The 15,531-nt window shown below is 43.9% G+C and overlaps 1 protein-coding gene across 11 annotated transcripts in view; it reads left to right on the forward strand.

Annotated features, from left to right (window-relative positions):
• Positions 1 to 15,531, forward strand: part of GNB1L (G protein subunit beta 1 like) — a 59,179-nt gene that overhangs the window by 10,211 nt on the left and 33,437 nt on the right. For 4 of the 11 annotated variants that reach the window (XM_047697497.1, XM_047697501.1, XM_047697506.1 and 1 more), the window contains one exon: positions 15,216 to 15,265. The exons of the other annotated variants lie outside the window; for them this stretch is intronic. In XM_047697497.1, coding sequence (XP_047553453.1) covers positions 15,216 to 15,265 — 50 coding nt within the window. The remainder of the gene's footprint in view (positions 1 to 15,215; positions 15,266 to 15,531) is intronic. 11 annotated transcript variants of the gene reach the window in all.

Below are 15,531 nucleotides of genomic sequence, written 5' to 3' on the forward strand. Positions count from 1 at the left end.
TCACTGGTGTGTGGGAATGGTCACACTTCCTGTAAAACGGTGAGCTTTTCCGTGTGTTCACCGGGGACAAAAATGCTGCTGGTCTGGCTGGCTTCCCACCCCTGCCTGGAAGTTTGTGGGGGCAGGCCAGCTGAAAGTGCTCCCGAACTGGACTTCCTTCCTGCCATCTTTCCAGGCTCCCTGGACCTGCCCTTGGGGGTGATGGGCATCCTCAGCTGCAGCTTGAGGTGCCTGTTCATGGAGTGGCGCTGCCTGCCCAGCCGGCCTGCCTCAGCTACCCGGCAGCTCCTCTCCCTGGCATTTCCTTTTAGTCTAGCAAGATTGGCCTGCTCCCCCCCCCCCCCCGCCCCCGCCGCCATCCTGAGTAGAAGTCTGCAACTGCTGGCTTCAGTGGCCCAGCTCCAAAGCCCATGCTGGCCGCAGAGCACATGGCCACACCTCACACACTGCAGCTGTCAGTTTGTCCGACATCATTGTGCCTTTGTCTATGAGGCTCACTCCGGCCGCCCCGGTGCAGTCTTGCCCGGCCAGCGTGGGAGCCCCGGCAGAGCACCCAGCAGGGTCTTGGCTGTGATGTGGCAGGGGAGAGCAGGCATGCGGCTGGGAGCGCTATGCTCCCCTCTGCCTGGGCACCCATTGTACCACATGGGCCTTGATGCCCACAGAGGAGCCACGTCCCAGGGGTTTTGACTGTAACTTTGCCTCCATTGCCCTCGCCAAACACCATGGAGCCCTTCCAGAAGGGGTGCCTGCAGACCTGGGCACTGCTGGGTTTACTGCAGGCAAGGAGCTCCTGGGGCCAGGACGGGGCACCTCCCCGCTCAGAGGAGCCAGGAACGTATGAGCTTTGCAGGAGCAGGACTCCAAGTTATGGGACAAGTGACTCGCTGCTATTGGACAGAACGAGAAGCTTCAGGCTGAGGGTGGAGGCGGCTGTCAGTCTCCCAAGGGCCTTCAGGGGTGCAGCACTCTTGACTCCACCACAGAAGCCTGTTGTTTCAACAGCTGTCCCCCAGATCTGCTTCTCGGTCTTTCTGGCCCCTGGAGAGATGCCCTGTCTGTATTCAAAGCTCAGAGGGGGCTCCTGGCAGCGGGGCTTGGTGGTTTTCCCTGTACTCTCAAGAAGCAGCCAGCACAGGGCCCTGTGGAGCCTCAGGTCACCTTCACCTGCTGCTCCTGGGACATGGCTGTGCTGGAGGCAGGCAGGCCTGGGACTGACCTTTGGTCCCCTAGGGTAAGCGCTGCTGGAGGGCATTCTTTACACATACACCCACCCCACACTGTCACACAGAGTTCCATCAGTCACCAGGAGAGGTGGGGATGGTCGCAGTTGGGGTGCGCACTTGCTGCCCAGGGGGGAGGCAGGTGCAGGGATGGGGCCTGTGGGGCGCAGGGCTGCTCAGAGCACTGTCTTCCCTCACCTAAGCCCTCCCTCCCTGGCAGGGCTGGCTGTGCTCCATCCCCGGAACCCCTCCCTGGGATCTGCATCTTTGAAGCCAGGGATACTGACAGAGGATTCAATGAATCCAAGGTCGCCAGTCGGGCGTTGACAGATGCCCGGCCACGATACTATTTCTGATTTAATAACCGAATGGGAGGCTGGCCCTTGGTAATAATTAGGGCTAATTACTGAGGAGGTGTTGACAGATGGGCTGAGAGGAAACAAACTACCTTTATCCCTGGGCTTAGAGTCAGATTACCGGCCCAGTGCTATCTGCCCCTCGGAAAGTAGACGCTTCAATCACTCACCGAGGCTTCAAAGAGGAAAGGGCCCTGACAATGCATGGGGTTTGGAAAGGAGCTATGAAGTGCGCCTTTGACTCCGAATCACCAAACGGAGCCCCATTCCAGAAATGGTTTCTTTGTGAAGTTTGAGTTACCCCCGGCAAACCTGCCTCCCTGGCTCGGGGCTGGGGAGGGGTGCTGTGGGCACAGGCTGGGCTAGTGCCGGGATGGGCCCGGCTGGCCCAGATCCCTCCTAGGCTGAGCCTGTGCCTGGCAGTCCATGGGCCTGAGCAGGGAGGTGCAGCGTGCTTTCCTTGGCCCAGGGAGTGTGTCCAGTTCTTTGTGGCTGGGAGCTGCAGGTAACAGGACAGGGATCTTACTGTCCCCCAGGCTTTGTTCCTTCCATTGTCTCATCCAGACACACTTTCTAAAGCTGTTGTGGGCAGGTCCAGGCTCTCTGGTTTTGTTTTGTTTTGCTTTTGGGGACAGGGCGGAGGGAGAGAGTCTCAAGCAAGCTCCATGCCCAGTGCAGAGCTTGATCTCACAACCTTAAGATTATGGCCTGAATCGAAATCAAGAGTCAGACGCTTAACAACTGAGCCACCCAGGTGCCCTGTAGTCCGGCCTCCCTGGAAGGGACTGTGCCCTTGGCCTTATTTATGGCAGGACCACCCCTCTGGGGCCTGGGCATCATTTACTGGGCTGCCCCCACCCTGGCTTCAGTGGTAAGCCAATGCTGTGGATGGGACACAGACCCCCAGGGCCTCAGCGACAGGGTGACGACTTGGAAAGGGATTGTCCTAAGTTGTAGGCTGGTTCCTGATGCCTGTTTGTGCACCTGCTGACTCCCCTGGGACTCCTTGTATTTCAAAGACCATGGAGGGCAGTGGTCAAACCTCCATTCCCATGGTGGGAAGCAGCAGCCCTGGAAAGTTTCTCAGTGACCTGGACTGGACTGCCCAGGTCACTGTGTCTGTGATGTGGCTTCCAAGGGTCAGTTCTGGGACTCTTGCTATAGTCTGTCCTGATCAGGAAGGCTGGAGGGTGACGAAGCAGTGCTCAGGACAGGCCTGTCCAGAGAGCATCTTTGTGGTCCCAGGTGTAGCCTGGGAAGCATAAAGTGGGTTTCTGTTCCTGCCAGCCTGGAGAGCCAGCCACTTCAGAACCTTCCCACTAGGATGGCTGGCCAGAGAATGAGCTGGTCTGGCTGATGCAGATACATTCTTCCTTTCCCTGGCACGCTGCTCTACTTCTCCAGGTGACCATGGTGGTGATGATGATTATAACAAAAGTCATCAGCTAATTTGCTTAGCTATTAGGGAGCTATTAGGAACACTACTGATGAATTTAAATCTGCTTCTCTGGGGGCAAAAACAGGATGGTGAATTATTTTAAGTGGGCTAAGTCCTTAAAAATTGGCATTGAATCTTTTTTTTTTTTTTAAAGATTTTATTTATTTACTCGACAGAGAAAGATCACAAGTAGGCAAAGAGGCAGGCAGAGAGAGAGAGGAGGAAGCAGGCTCCCCACCAAGGAGAGAGCACGATGCAGGACTCAATCCCAGGACCCCAGGATCACAACTTGAGCAGAAGGCAGAGGCCTTAACCCTCTGAGCCACCCAGGCGCCCCTGGCATTGAATGTTTTTAAAGCCGCCTAAGTAGAATTAGAAGTTGTCTCTAAGCCAGAAAAGTCTAAGCAGGAAACTGGGTTTTCATAATGTGTTAGTGGTAACTCCTATAGACTGGAGCTTGAAAAAAAAAAAACCCAGCACAATATTGTCTAATATATTTTATTTGAAAAATAACATCACAGAACATTTTCTGGGATCCCAAGAGAGCAGTGGCCCAGTGCATTACCTTGTGCACAGAAGCGTGCTTGAGTCCTCTTCTCTTCTTATTAACATTTTATGTGATTTGCATGGTACAGCTGTCATAGTTGTGAACTGACATTGGTGCATCATTACTGACTTAAGTCTACATTTATTCAGATTTCTTGAGTTTTTACCTAACGTCCCCTTTCCGTCCAAGGATGCCATCCAGGGCATCCCATTACATTTCGTTGTCAGGTGTCCTTAGTGTCCTCTGGGCTGTGATAGTTTCTTAGACTTCCCTTATTTTTCTGGCTTTGACCGTTTTATGGGGTACCAGTCAGGTCTTTTGTGCAACGTTTGTTCCTCAGCTAGGCTATGTCACGTGTCTTTCTCAAGATTAGACTGGGGCTGTGGGTTCCGGGAGCTGGACCTCAAAGATAAAACACCATCTTATCACATATTAATGGTACATACTGTCAAAATGACATCACTGTTGATGTCGGCCTTGGTCACCTGGCTGAGGTAGTGGTTGTCAGGTTTCCTTTCTGTAAAGTTAGTCTTTTCTCTCCCTTTCCAGACTGTCCTCTTAGGAAGGACTCAGTATGGGCCACCCCTCATGAAGGGTTCCTTGAGGGCTGAGTATCTCCACAAATGATTGGGAATTTTCCTACATGCAGTATTTGTCTACTCTCCCCCGTTTATTTTTTAAATTATTTTATTATATCAGAATGAACTCATGAAGATCTGTTATTAATGTGATTGTTACTATGAAATGTCCTTTGAGTGACTCTTAACACCTGTCTGCACCAGCACCATCACAATCCCAACCCAGAAGCTGATCCATTATCTCAGAACCTTCCTCCTACTCCCCCTCAATAGTCAGCCTCTCCCCCCAACCCCTGGCCCTTTGCCACCGCCCACCTTTGCTCTCTGCCTAGTTGGGCCGGAATGCCATATAACTAGGCTCATACTGTATGTAACCTTTCACGCACCATAATTCTCTGGAGATCATCCATGTTGTTGCGTTTTTCAGTAGTTCCTTATTATTGCTTGAGAGTATTCCATTCACCTGTGAACGGTCATTGGGAGCAATGTGAACAGAACTGCTGTACACACTCATGTACAGGCTTTTGTTTGCACATCAATTTTCATTTCTCTCCAATAATTATCAAGGGGTAGGATTGCCAGGCAATATGATACATGTATATTTCACTGTATAAGAAACTACCCAGGTGTTTTCCAGAATGCTTGTACCATTTTGCATTCTTAGGAACAGTGTATGAGAATTCTGTGTTCCACGTTTCCATCAGCACTTGGTTTTGTTCTTTTTTATTTTTTCCATTCTAATATTTGTGGCCTTCAGTTCCATTTCTGCTAAATTGTCAAGCTTATGTGCATTGGGTTGTTTATAGCATTTCCTTAACGTTTGTTGTGTCTCGAGTGATAATCCTTTCATGAAGATCGTTTGTTTCTATCTGTTTAGATAGAGATTTATCAATGTTGTAAATCTTTCTAAAGAACCAGTCTCTGGTTTTGTTGATTTTCTCCATTTTTTTTACTATTCTCTATTTCATTTGTTTCTGCTCTATCCTTATCATTTCCTTCCTTTAGCTTGCTTTGGGGCTTATTTTGCACTTCTTTTTCTAGTTTCTTTCTAATATAGTTTTTTTTTTTTTTTTTTTAAAGTAATCTCTACACCCAGCATGGGGCTTGAACTCACAACCCTGAGATCCAAGAGTCTTATGCTGTACTGACTGAGCCAGCCAGGTACCCTGAATGTAGGCATTTAATGCTATATTTTTTCCTCCATGCCTCACTTTAGCTGTGTCCTACAAATTTTGATTATTTTGTTTTTCATTTTTATTAAGTGCAAAATATTTTCTAATTTCTTGGGACTACGTACCTCTTTAACCAGTTGAGTATTTCAAAGTATATTGTTCATTTCCCAAATATTTGGAGATTTTCCAGTTACCTTTCCATTATTGATTTCTAGGTTAATTCCATAATGTTAGAGAAGATATTTTGTATGTTTTTGTTTCTTCATTTTTTAAGGTTTTATGACCCAGGATATGGTCTATCTTGATGAATATTCCATGTGCATTTGAGAAGAATGTGTTTTTTTTCTGTTGGGTAGAGTATTCTCTTAATGTCAGCTAGGTCAGGTAGGTAGATAGTATTAATCAGGAATCTGTATGACTTTTTGGCCATTTATTCAGCTAATTTTTTTTTAAAAGATTTTATTTATTTATTTGACAGAGAGATCACAAGCAGGCAGAGAGGCAGGCAGAGAGAGAGGAGGCAGGCTCCCTGCTGAGCAGAGAGCCCGATGCAGGGCTCGATCCCAGGACTCTGAGATCATGACCTGAGCTGAAGGCAGCGGCTTAACCCACTGAGCCACCCAGGCGCCCCTATTCAGCTAATTTCTAAGGAGGAGTTTAAGTCTTAGCTATAATTATGTATTTGTTTATTTCTGCTTTTCAGTTCTATCAGTTTTTCCTTCATGCATTTTGAAGTTCTGTTGTTAGCTGAATACATATTTAGGACTCTTACATCTTTTTGATGAATTGATACTTGTTATTATTTTCTATCCTTCCTATCCCTGGTACTATTCCTTTCTCTGAGGTGTACTTTCTGTGACATTAACATATTCTCTCCAACCAACTTTCTTTTATTATATGTATGGCAATTCTTTTTCATCTTTTAATCTGTGTTTTATATTGAAAGTGGGTTTCTGCCAGATAATTTACATTTGGGTCTTTTTTTTTTAATAGGTTATAATTGTTAGATCTAATAACTAACATGTTAAGAGCATTTACATTTATTGTAGGTGTTGATATGATTCTATTTTGGTTCACTCTTTTGTTGTTTTCTCTTTTTCCTTTAATTTTTTGGTTCCTCGGTCTCTTTTTTCCTGTCTTCTTATAAATTATTTAAATATTTTCAAATACTCTGTTGAAATTTTTCTGTTGGTTTTTCAGCTGTATCTCTTTGTATTATATGTTTTTAGTGGTTCCTCTAGAGGTAGCAGTGTACATTCTCAACCTTTCACAGTTTTTTTGGGTTAATATTATTTTTCATTTCATATAAAATATAGAAGCCTTATAATCATATAGGTCCCCTTGCCCTCCTGTCTTCATGTGATAGCTGTCTATTAAGAATCCTAACAGACAGTATTATCATTTTAACAATATACATGTTCACTTAAGAGGTGAAAATTTGTCTTTTATATTTACCTGGATATTTACTATTTCTCTTCCTCTGCCCTCTTGAAGTTCCATGATTCCTTCTGATTAACATTATTTTTGAGCTGCAGAACCTCCTTTAATACTCCCTTTAGGCCACATCTGCTGCCAAATATTCTCTCAGTTTTCCTTCATCTGAGAATATCAGTTTTTGCCTTCATTCCCCAAAGAGAATTTACTGGATATAGAGATTTTTTTCTTTCAATACTTTAAAGATATTCCACTGTCTGCTGGCTTCCGTGGTTTCTGATGAGAAATCCACACTAATTCAGATTGTTATTTTCCTATGTATGTGTCATCACTGTCAAGATTTTTTCTTTATTATTTTTCAACAGTTTATGCTGTATTTGAATGTGGTTTTATCCTGCTTATGGCTCATTGAGATCTTAAATCTATAAATTTTTGTCTCTTCCCAAATATGTGGAATTTCAGATAGTTATTTATTCAAGTAATTTTCCTGCTCCATTTCTTTCTCTTCTTCTCCAGACTCTAGTGACACGAATCTCAGACATTTTACTGTTATTCCACAAGTCCCTGATGCTCTAATTATTTATTTCAATGTTTTTTCTTTCTGGTTTTATATTAGATAATTTCTGTTGACCAATCTTCATGTTCTTTGGCTCTTTCCTTTGTCATCTCCCATTCCATTATTGAATTTTTTTTTGTTTTGTTTTGGATATTGTATTATTGTTTTGAAATTTCAAAAAATTAATTTATGTTTTTCTGCTGAGAACTTTCCTTCTGTTCATTTCCAGTATGTTTACCTTTGCCTCATGGAGCATAATTATAGAAATTGCTTTAGAATCCTTTTCTGATATTCCCAATATTTGAATAGTTTCAAATTTGGCATCTGTAAGTTGACTTTTCCCTTGAGAACTGCTCTCATTTTCTGGTTCTTGGTATGTTGAATAACTTTGTATTATATCCTAGACATATTCTGGTTGAGTGTTACATGGGGTCCTCTGGAGAATGTTGAGTTTTGTATTAGCAGGCAGTCAGCCCAGTTAGAATTGCCACACAAGTTCTGTCTTGCCCTTTTTGGGCTATGGTTTTAATTTCTTCAATTTTCAAAGCTTTTGAGAGGTTCCTTTGGGTCTCTCCCAAGCTTATGAAACTCAGTAATGAGCGTGGGACTTTTGTGAGTTCATTCACAGAATTAAGAGACCTTTTTCTTTAGCTCTTTCCTCTCTGCATTCCCCACCCCCATGCCCAACTCTGCACACACACTCCATCCAGCAGGATTCGCTTCTTATGGTTCCTCTGGCCAAAAAGACAGAGGTTTCTCTCAGAGTCACTTCTTCCACACAGTTCTGTGTCCAGGGCCCATTCTTGTCCAGGCAGTGCTGAGAGAGAAGAGAAAAACAAGCCATCAGGGATTTCCTCTCACATTCTTTAGACTTTTTCTTTGTAAAGTTGTCCAGAAACTAGTCTAAGTTTTAGCTACTGCTGCCTTGCAGCTATGCAAGCTGGGCCTACCCAAGGCAATGCCCCAAGACATATGAATAAAATTGGAAAACTCACCCCATATAGATCACTTCTCCTCCAAGGTTTTACTTGCCTCCAAAATCTGTCTGTCATTGTTCACTTTTCAGAGGTTTTGGGTAATTGCTTTTTATACTTTGTCTAGAGTTTTTAGTCATAGTCAGCCAGAGAAAGAGGCTATGGTGAATTTATTTCATCCTCGCCAGATCCAGAAGCCTGTCAATGTAGTTTTACTTTGCATTTCCCCATGAGTCATATTAAGCATCTTTGTATATGTTTAAGGGCCATTTTCATTTTTTGTGAATGTGAATTCATGTCTTTGCCCATTTTCTATTTGGTCTTCAGACTCTTTCCTTAATTTTGAAGATTTCTGTATATTGTAAAGATATTTGAATTTTATCTCTTTTGACATGATAAACTTTAGAAATGTCTTAGTTTTATCTTCTAATTGGTATTGTGAACGAAATTTTCTCTTAACAAGTTATTATTTATGCATTTGGAAGCTATTAAGTTCTCTTTGTTAGTTTTTTTCCCTGATACCATACTAAGGTTTTTTTTTTTTTTAAGATTTGAATTTATTTTATCATTGATTATCTAAGGCTCTCAAGTATATCATCATGTCATCTGGAAGATCATTTAATGTTTCCTTTTCCAAGTCATATGCCTTTAATTGATTTTTCTTATTTAATTGCATTGGCTTAAATCTTCAGTATAGTGTTGAATAGTAGTATAGATACTGGGTATTCTGATCTTAGAGAAAATACCTCCAATATTTCTTCATAAAGTAATGTTTTGACTGTAGAAGGAGGTTGTGTGTGTGTGTGTATGTGTGTATTTTAATAATTTTTAAGAAACCCATAAGTTTCTCTTTGTTTAGGTGGGGTTTGTTTTGTTTTAAGATTTTATTTATTTATTTTGAGAGAGAGAGAGAGAGAGACAGCATGAGTGATTGGGAAGCGCAGAGGGTGAGGGAGCAGCAGATTCCCCACTGAGCAGGGGGCCAGGTTAAGTGTTTTAATAAAAACCCAGGTGCCCTGGTTAAATGTTTTAATAAAAAATGGGTATTGGGGCACCTGGGTGGCTCAGTGGGTTAAGCCTCTGCCTTCGGCTCAGGTCATGATCCCAGGTTCCTGAGATCAACCCTGGTGTCAGGCTTCCTACTCAGTGGGGAGCTTGCTTCTCCATGTCCCTCTGCCTCCCATCCCCTCTGCTCATGTTCTCTCTTGCTTGCTCTCTCTCATACACACATTCTCTCTCTCGAATAAATAAATAAAATATTTAAAAAAAACCACAACAACTAACCTTACATTTCCACTTGGTCATCCTGTATTATTTCTTTAATTTGATGTTGTATTTTGTTTGCTAATATTTTATTTACTATTTTTGTATGATAATCATAAGTTATATTGGTCTCTACTTTCCCTCTGATCAACACTTTAAATATACCTCATGAATTCTGGTTTATAGTGCTTTTCATTGTCACTTCTTAAAGTTAGTAGATTAAGTACTTCCCATTTCACCTAAAATTTGTTGTATAATAAATGGTTTTAAATTTTTAGTTGGGAGGACATTTTAGTTTTCAAATTGCTAATTTCTGATATAACTGCACTGTGGTCATAGTGTGTGCTTATAATATTTCTTCTTTATGGATCTTACTGATGTTTTCTTTGTGACCCAGTATACAATTTTTATACATGTTCACATGCACTTGAGAAGAAGGGCTAGTCTCTGTTTTCTGGGTGTAAAGTTCCATATGGATCCATAATATTTACCCCTTGGAGTCTTCTATTTCCTTACTTATTATTTATTATTCACTTGCTATGATTTGTACTAAGAGTAGTAGTATATCCTGTTCTCCAATTATTGGTGAATTTTTTCTGTGACTCCATGCATTTCCTGTAGTTTCTGTTTTATAAAGGTGGTGTTTCTGTCTTTTAGTACATAGATATTCGAAACAATCATATATTCATTGTAAATTGCAGCTTTCAGTATTGCAAAGTATCTGGGTTTGTCAATTCTGATGCTTTTTGGCTAGAATTCAACTTTGTTGACATCGTATTTCAACCCCTGCTTTTTTACTGTTTCTGTTTGTCTGAAATACCTTTGTCCATCTCTAGTTTTAGCCTTTTGGAATCGCTTTAACTTAAAAAAATTTTATATATTTATTTTAGAGAGAGAGAGAGAGCACGTGTGCATGAGTCAGTGGTGGGGGGCTGCTGAGGGAGGTGCTGAGGGAGAGGGAGACAAGTCCCAAGTAGACTGTGCTGAATGCAGAGCCCTAGGCTCAGTCTCAGGACCCCAACCAAGATCACAACCTGAGCTGAAACCAATCAGGTACATAACTGACTGCACCACCCAGGCACCCCCCCCCCCCCCACTTTTTTTCCTTATTAGCTTTATATTCTGAGTATTCTGGGTATGGCTTATCATCACATATATGTGTCATGAATATTTTCTCCCTGTCTATAGCCTCCTTTTTTATGTTCTTAATGTCTCTTAATGAGAATTATCATTTTGAGTTTTAGCCATGTGAGACTGGAGTTTATACATTTTCAGTAGTGTGGCATATTCTATTATATGTATGTACTTACTTTGTGCAGTTGATGGTCATTTGCATTGTTTCTAGTTTTTATTAGCATGCATAATATTGCTATGAACATTCTTGTACAAACCTCTCCTTGTACATATGTGAGAATTTCTTTAGGGTATTTATCTAAGAATGGGGTTGCTGCCTCATAAGGTGTGCAGACTAGTTCTAGATTGTTTTCCAAAGTGATTCTTTCAATTTATGTTCTCTCTTGCAAGATAAAGGGTTCAGGTTGTCCCACATTGTAGTCAACATTTGACAGATTGTTTAATCTTTTGCTAATTTGTTAGGAGTGTAATTATATCACATTGTGGTTTTGACAGGCTTTCCAAGATTATTAATTAGGTTAAACATCTTTTCATATGTTTATTAGCCATTTATGTTTCTTGTGATATATCTGTTCAAGTCTTTCGCTTATTTTCCTTTTTGGCGTTTGCTTTCTTATTGTATTGATCTGTGTGTTCTTTATTCTAGATATGAGTCCAGTGTGGGTTTGTCTTCCTCTAGAATGCTTTTATAATTTTAAGAATGCTTTTATAATTTTAACTTTATAATTTATAATTTTTATAATTTTACAGAAAAGTTGCAAGTATAGTATAGTGAATACTTACATACCCTTCACTTATGTTCATTAATTGTTCGCATTTTGCCACATTTGCTTTACCTGTCTGTATGTAGATAGAGATCAGAATTTCTCTTTCTGAAACATTTGCAAACAGTGTGCAGACATCATGACGTTTCAGCCCTAAAACATTGTAGCCTGGGAATAAGGGCATTCTTCTAGGCAAAATACCATTATCCTGCCCAAGAAAATGAACAATAATTTCATATTTTAAAAGATATTATATTTCTTTATGTAGAGAGTAAACATGAGCGGGAGGAGGGGCAGAGGGAGAGGGAGAGAATCCCAAGCCGACTCTGCCCTGATGCTGAGATCAGACCTGAGCTGAAATCAAGAGTCAGATGCTCAACTGACTGAGTGGCCCAGGTGCCCCACAGTTATTTCATATTATCTACAGTCTATATTCAGAAACTCCCCAGTTGTTCCCTTACCTTTCTGATCCAGTCAAGGTTCATGTGTTATATCTGGTCACAATGCCTCCTTAGTCTTTCAACTTAGAACCTTCTCCCTGCTTTTTGCTTTTGTTTTTTCTCTTGATCTTGACCTTTTTGATAAGTATGAGCTAGCTGCCTTTCCCAATATCCTGTAATCTGGATGTGTCTGTTTTCTGCAAGTCATTGGCACAGGTGTACAAGGATGGTGCTATGTTTTCTGGCATCACCTCAGGAGATAAGTGATGCTGGTTTGTTTACTACTGGTGGTGCCAGCTTCAATCTCATGGTGAAGGTGGTGACAGCCAGATGTCTCCATTGTTAAGGAACATTCTCCTTCTGCGATCAGTAAATAATCTGTAATGTAATACCTTGGCACAGTGCAAATCTCCTGTTTCCCAACAGCCTTTCACCCAGTTGGATCCTTTTTCAAATCTGAGTGGTGAATTTTGTGATCTCTTGCTCTCCACTTGTGATTTTAGTCCCCTCTTTCTATTTCTTCAGAGCCTTAAACATCTTTATTCTATATGCCTGGATGCTTTGTGCTCTAGGGGTCTAGTTCTGCCTTTTGTTGTTTCTCATGGCTCTCACTCATGGTGCTGTGTTTCCTTTTTCTTTTCTATGAGTTCTGACTGCTTGCATTTCATAGTACTTTATCGGTTAATTGATTCAGGCCTGTGTTGAAGGTGGGCTCCTTCTGAGAGACATTCACAGATTGAAGTTTTTTTTTTTTTTTTAAAGATTTTATTTATTTATTTGACAGAGAGAGATCACAAGTAGGCAGAGAGGCAGGCAGAGAGAGAGGAAGGGAAGCGGGCTTCCCGCTGAGCAGCGAGCCCGATGCGGGACTCGATCCCAGGACCCTGGGATCATGACCTGAGCCGAAGGCAGCGGCTTAACCCACTGAGCCACCCAGGCGCCCCCACAGATTGAAGTTTTGGAGACCTCCTGAGGTGGTGTAAATTAGGATTAAAGCATCATTCTGGCACCTCTGGTGTACGTCTACTTCTGGTTCAGTTTAACACTGAGCATTTAGTCCTGTGGGGTCTCATCTTTATGGAGATGTTCCTAGGAGATTGTCCACTTTGGGAAGGCCCTAACTTTTGTCTTCATGGACTTGGAGGCCTTGCCTTAGAACCAGAATTCTAGATCACTAATGTAGCAAATGCCCTCAGGGCAGGTGCCAATTGGGGGGGCTCCATAGACCTTACTACGTTTGACTTCTGCTTACTTAGTGTTTGGCCTTTGAAGGTTCTAAACTTTTTTTTTTTGGATAGCTTAGTGATGTACTGAAGAATTTGGTTTTTTAAATTTTATTTTATTTAAGATTTTATTTATTTATTTGACAGAGATCACAAGTAGGCAGAGAGGCAGGCAGAGGGGGTGGGGAAGCAGGCTCCCCGCTGAGCAGAGAGCCCAATGCGGGGCTCCATCCCAGGACCCTGAGATCATGACCTGAGCCGAAGGCAGAGGCTTTAACCCACTGAGCCAACCAGGCACCCTGAGCTTGGGTTTTTATTTTAGTTGTTTTGTGGGCATCTATCCTGTCACAGAGTGGTGCCTCCCTAGTTTCTGCTGGTTATGGAATTCTTAGGTGCCTTGTGGGGCTTCTGGAAGCCATTCTGTGCTCTCCTGTGGCCCACTTATGGAGGGCTTGGGGTGGGGGGTGCTGTTTGAGGTACTCGCAGCATCCCACGTAGCTTGTCCTTGCTCTCCCAGGCATAGGCAGTCAGTGAGGCAAGATCTGGTGGGCTGGAGTCAGCAGGGATAGTACTTGGTTGACTCTGGTGGTGGCTTCCCTGCTTTGGCTCACTTCTCACTTCTTGCTCCTTATTGATTCCAAGCTTCTTCAAGGACCAGCAGTCCTGTTGCAGTAAAAGGAAAGGGTTCTGTGACCGAGGGCACAGTGGGTGCTCAGGGCTGACTCAGGGATCAGGCTGTGATCTTTGGGTACCATCTTCTCCCTTGGCCCTCCCTGCCTCCTCTGCATTTGCCAGTCTCTGGTTGTTTGCTTGCCTTCCCCATGAGGGGCACCCTTGGGTCCCATGGCTGCTGTGCCTGCCTGAGGCATGCATGGCTCGGTGGGAGGGTGAGTACCGGGTGTAGCCTGGTCCCAGCCACCTATGCCTTTCCCCATGGGACCCTGTCTACCCGCTGCTCCTCATGCCAGGAGGAAGGCTCCATCCGGGCCCTTCTCTGTGGGGCTAACCCTGAGGCCTGCCAGGCTGCTGCTTCTGAGGTGGGACGCAGGGGGGCACTGTCATCCTCCATCCATGGGCCCAGGGCCTGAGGGGCTTTCGGGGTTCGCAGCATTGGTTGGAAAGGCTGTCAGAGTTGCGCAAATTTTGTCAGGTTGTCTTTCTTTTTAATTTTGAAAAGAATGTGTCACTCTTTGACATCTCGAAGAACAGGCAGAATCCAAAGTTGTGCTCGGTGGATTAAGTTTCATGTTCCTTTGCCCTCTGGGAGGAAAAGACGAGTGACAGAACAGGGGAATGAGGCAGTGGCGGGTGGCTCGTACCGCGCACCGGTGTTGCACAAGGGGCTGCGGCCTCCGCTCCAGGCGGCTCACTGCCAGGGGAGATAGGATAACGCGATTATTCTCAATTAGATTAATAAAGAATAATTAGATGTCATAAATCAAGTAATCATAGGATATTGTCATGGGAAAAATATGTAGCTAGAATTAATTAGTTTTCAAATAAAGCGTTTATTTTAATTGCTTGAAATGATGGAGCCCTTAATTGCTGATGCATCATTTTGGCCTGAACAGTTTGGTTGTTGTAACAACGTGACGGGTTTGTTCCCTGCAGTTCTGGGGAAACAATAGAGGAGAACTTGATTTCATCACCTCAGACGGAGCCTTGTGCTGGTGAGGTTCTGGAAACTCCCATCAGGCCGCAGGCAGGTGGCAAGTGTGGGCTGCGCTTTGGCTGGCGCCGCCCAAGGCCCCTGTGCTGCCTGTGCGTGTGTGTGAGTGTGTGCAGGCATGTGTGTGCGTGTGTACACATGTGAGTGTGTGCCCTCTGTCCGTGTGCACATACGTGTGCATGAATGCCCTGTGTGTGCATGTAGTGTTTCCTGGCAGCTCACCTGTCCCAGGCCACAGAGCAGGGGCCATGGGTCATGGAGCAATGTGGGGTCAGGTCTCTGACCACAGGAGGCCGTCCTTGCGTTTGGGAAGAGTCAGTTAGTTTTTAGCTAAAGCTGAGAGAGGCATTCAGAGCAAAAACCCTAAAAAAAAGAAAGAAACAAACAGGGACTTGGCCATTTTGTAAGGTCCATTCTCAGGGATCCCTTCCTTCTCTTTGACAGAGACAGGATCAAGCAATGGAGCAGCTGCCTATGGTCAATCCCCAGTAAAGGTGAGCATCTGCCCCTTCCTGTCCCCAGCCCTGCCATGTCTGCTTTTAGTCATTAGGATCAGCCCCAACCCTACTTCCAGCCCTCATGTGGACCAGGCCTCAGCTGGCCTGGTGCTGGCAGTGGCTTTCCACCGGGTCTCTGCAGCGTTTCCCTGGCTCCAGTGGTCTCCGAAGTCTCAGGTCACTACCTGCCCCCCCCCCCACTCCCCTCCTGTCTGGTGACTCAGAGCCCCCGGCCTCCAAGGTCCCAGCTGCCTTGACGGTGG

This window comes from Lutra lutra, chromosome 12, assembly GCF_902655055.1.
Source record: "Lutra lutra chromosome 12, mLutLut1.2, whole genome shotgun sequence".
NCBI classification, from domain to species: domain Eukaryota; kingdom Metazoa; phylum Chordata; class Mammalia; order Carnivora; family Mustelidae; genus Lutra; species Lutra lutra.